The sequence below is a fragment of the Maniola jurtina genome, chromosome 10, assembly GCF_905333055.1.
Source record: "Maniola jurtina chromosome 10, ilManJurt1.1, whole genome shotgun sequence".
Lineage (NCBI taxonomy): Eukaryota > Metazoa > Arthropoda > Insecta > Lepidoptera > Nymphalidae > Maniola > Maniola jurtina.
Window position 1 is genome coordinate 9,277,595 of NC_060038.1, and position 3,243 is coordinate 9,280,837.

The window sequence follows — 3,243 nt, forward strand, 5'->3', positions numbered from 1 at the left end:
GCAGCCTATATTTTGACTTCCACACATAAATTTTTGTGACAGGTGGACGCTCATACCCTGTAAAAAGTAAAAAAGTAGTTCTTAATGAAAAAGAGGAATATGACGATCACCCACAATACTTACATAATATAGGTAGGTCAATCGGGGTGAAACCGGATAGCCGAAATCACCTCGTCCGCTTGTACCCAGCAGGTACCATATTCGAATTTGTAATAACTAACAGTTATGTTTACACTCATAACAACAACAAATACCGTTTTGGAAGGCTAAACATGTAAGGTAATTCCGGGGGAGATGGCCGTACGGGAGAGATGGCCAATAAATAAAAATACGTCTATTGGGCAATAGATGGCACTAATATTTATTTAGTACGCTTCGTTTCGCGACCGGCGACAAATGTCCGTGAGTTTTTGTCAAAAAAATAAATGAAAAGGTAAGTAAATTCCACTTTTTTGTTTGATTGAATGCTCAATATAAGGCAAGGGGTTATCATATTACGTGGTCGCAAAAAGATTTTACAATATTTGCATGTTTTAGCACAGTTATTGTAAAGTAATTAAGTTTACACGCATTCTAACCTATAAATTATGAATCATAGTGGTATGTTTCTTCTTTTAATTCATATGGCCATCTCTCCCGAACAATCGGGATAGATGGCCTATTATTTTCAGGGTGAGTTAGCCATATAATGTTTTTATGTCGTTGCGGTATTTTAGTTTAGGTATAGGTATATATATTAATCAAAACATTCTTTTACAGATGCCCAATACCTACGTGCGTAAAGCAACAGCTGCTCGGGGGGTTTGGGAAGAAGAAGATTTAAAAAAAGCCATGGCTGAAGTGCGAAATGGAAATATGTCGGTGTACAGGGCTTCCATTATTTATAATTTACCTAGAAAAACGTTAGAACGAAGACTTAAACTTAATAACGACCAAAAAGGGCCTATGGGTCCATCTTCTACGTTTGGCACTGCTAATGAAAAGAGATTATGTAAACACATAAAAGAAATGCAGGCTAAAGGATTTCCGTTGACGATGGACGACCTAAGAAAAATTGCATTCCAGTTCGCTGAGCAATTGGAAATTAAACACCGATTCAATGAATCAAATGAGAAGGCGGGCTATGATTGGCTACAACTCTTTTTAAAAAGAAATCCTGGTATTTCTTTAAGAAAATCAGAAGGAGTATCTTACGCAAGAGGTAGAGGAATGAATAAAGACGAAGTAAGTGCTTATTTCGAGATGATTGAGAAGACACTGACTGAAAATGATTTGCTTGAAAAACCTGGCAATATATTTAATATGGACGAGACAGGGTTACAACTAAACAATAAACCGGGATATGTTTTGGCTGAAAGGGGCTCGAAAGCTGTAGCTATGTCGACGTCCACTGAAAAAGGCGAAACGATTACCGTCATAGCCTGTTGTAATGCGGAAGGTAACTTTTTGCCCCCCACATGCATAATGAAAGGGAAAAGAAAAAAACCAGAATTTGAAGATGGTTTGCCGCCAGGATCACTGGTTTTTAAGTCCCCAAAATCGTCCTACATAACCTCAGATTTATTTCTAGAATGGATGAAATCTCATTTCCTGCCTAGGAAACCAGCCGGGAAAGTGCTGCTTTTGCTCGATGGTCACTCTACCCATTGCAATTCTGTCAAAATGCTGCAATTTGCCAACGATAATGACATTATCATGCTATCGATGCCAAGTCATACCTCACACTATCTACAGCCACTAGACGTTGCCGTTTTTAAGTCTCTTAAAACTTATTTTTATGAATCGTGCAGATTGTGGATGAAACAGCACCCTGGACGGCGACTCACGAGACATCAGTTTGGATCCCTACTTAATCAAGCTTGGGGAAAATCAGCCACCAGTGATAATGCAACATCCGGATTTAGAGCCACTGGAGTTTTTCCATTAAATCCAGGAGCTATACCCGATTACGCTTTTGGTAGCAACCTGGAAGCACTTGGAGAAAGTCAGCGTGAGAACCTTGAAAGGACTCAATCAGCGCAGCTAGAACTTGGCCCGAGTACTTCCAAAACTCCGATATCTTATTATGACAAACCTACACCAACAAAAGTACTGAATGAAATATCGCCGTTGCCTAACAAAATTAAAGAAGCCTGTAAACGCGCCAAGCAGGTTAGTATGCTTTTGACGTCTGAAGATTACATCGCCAAGCAAAAAATAAAAGAAAAAGAAAAGGAAGAGAAGCTCAAGAGACCAAAGAAGATTAAACAAGAAATAGAGACTGATAGAAATAAGGAAAACAAGACTGTTAGAAAACGGAAAGCCATTCGAAGGATCTCAGACAGTAGCTGTGAAGAAGTCCCCATGTCCCTTTGTGATACTTCTGAAAGTGAGAACGACGACAAAGAAGAAGATAACTGTAGAGGCTGTGGAGAAAATTATTATAAGACCCAACTCGTCGAAGACTGGCTGCAATGTAATATTTGTATGCTCTGGACGCATGAAAATTGTACGGAGTTTGAGGATATGTGCTCCGTCTGCGGCAATAAGAAAAAGAAGGAGTTGAAAGGACGTAAGGGCAAAGGGAAAGGGAAAAAGAGTACTGGCTATCACTCCCCCACTCCTATGGCCATCATACCCGGACAAACGGGGAGAGATGGCCAATCGTAAGATTTTTATTTCATGCCTGAATGATTATTTTTGTTTATTTTAAGACTGATTATTGTTAACATTTAATAAGAAATATAATTAAAGTTTCGTTTGTGATTACAGTAATCGTTTGATTTATTATGATTCTTTGACAATCAGACTTCAAAGTTAATAGGGCCATCTCCCCCGGAATTACCCTATTACTTTTTGAAAAATATCTAAGTAGGTACAGCTGTAAATGATAGGTTATAACTAAACTCAATAATAACACTGTATAAAAATCAAAATATTAGATAACGTAGGTACCTACGTTTGTTTCCAATTTTCATGCACGCGTTGAAATGTTACAGTTGCCACCAGCAGTTGCAGCCAGGTAACCTCTCCGTGTGCTTATGAGTGTTGCGAGTAACAGCAGCCCTTGGACTGGTGTACCCTGGTAACACCCTTAACAATTTCTCTTCATGGCATATTGTCAGCTATGGCTAATTGACCTGTCAGGGAGAGGGTGATGTCCCTCAGAGTGCGTCCCTCTGAGTGCTCCGAGCAGAGGGCGCAAAGCATAGCCCCAGGAGCGAAGGGTGAGGCTGTGTTGGGTGGTTGTGGATAAGTGTTTCT

At 39.7% G+C, this 3,243-nt stretch overlaps 1 protein-coding gene across 1 annotated transcript; it reads left to right on the forward strand.

The window, feature by feature from the left end:
• Positions 1 to 855: 855 nt before the first annotated feature.
• LOC123869092 (MFS-type transporter clz9-like) lies at positions 856 to 2,649 on the forward strand. The gene has a single exon (XM_045911828.1). The coding sequence runs from the start codon at positions 856 to 858 to the stop codon at positions 2,647 to 2,649; it is 1,794 nt and encodes a 597-aa protein (XP_045767784.1).
• The last annotated feature ends 594 nt before the right edge of the window (positions 2,650 to 3,243 follow it).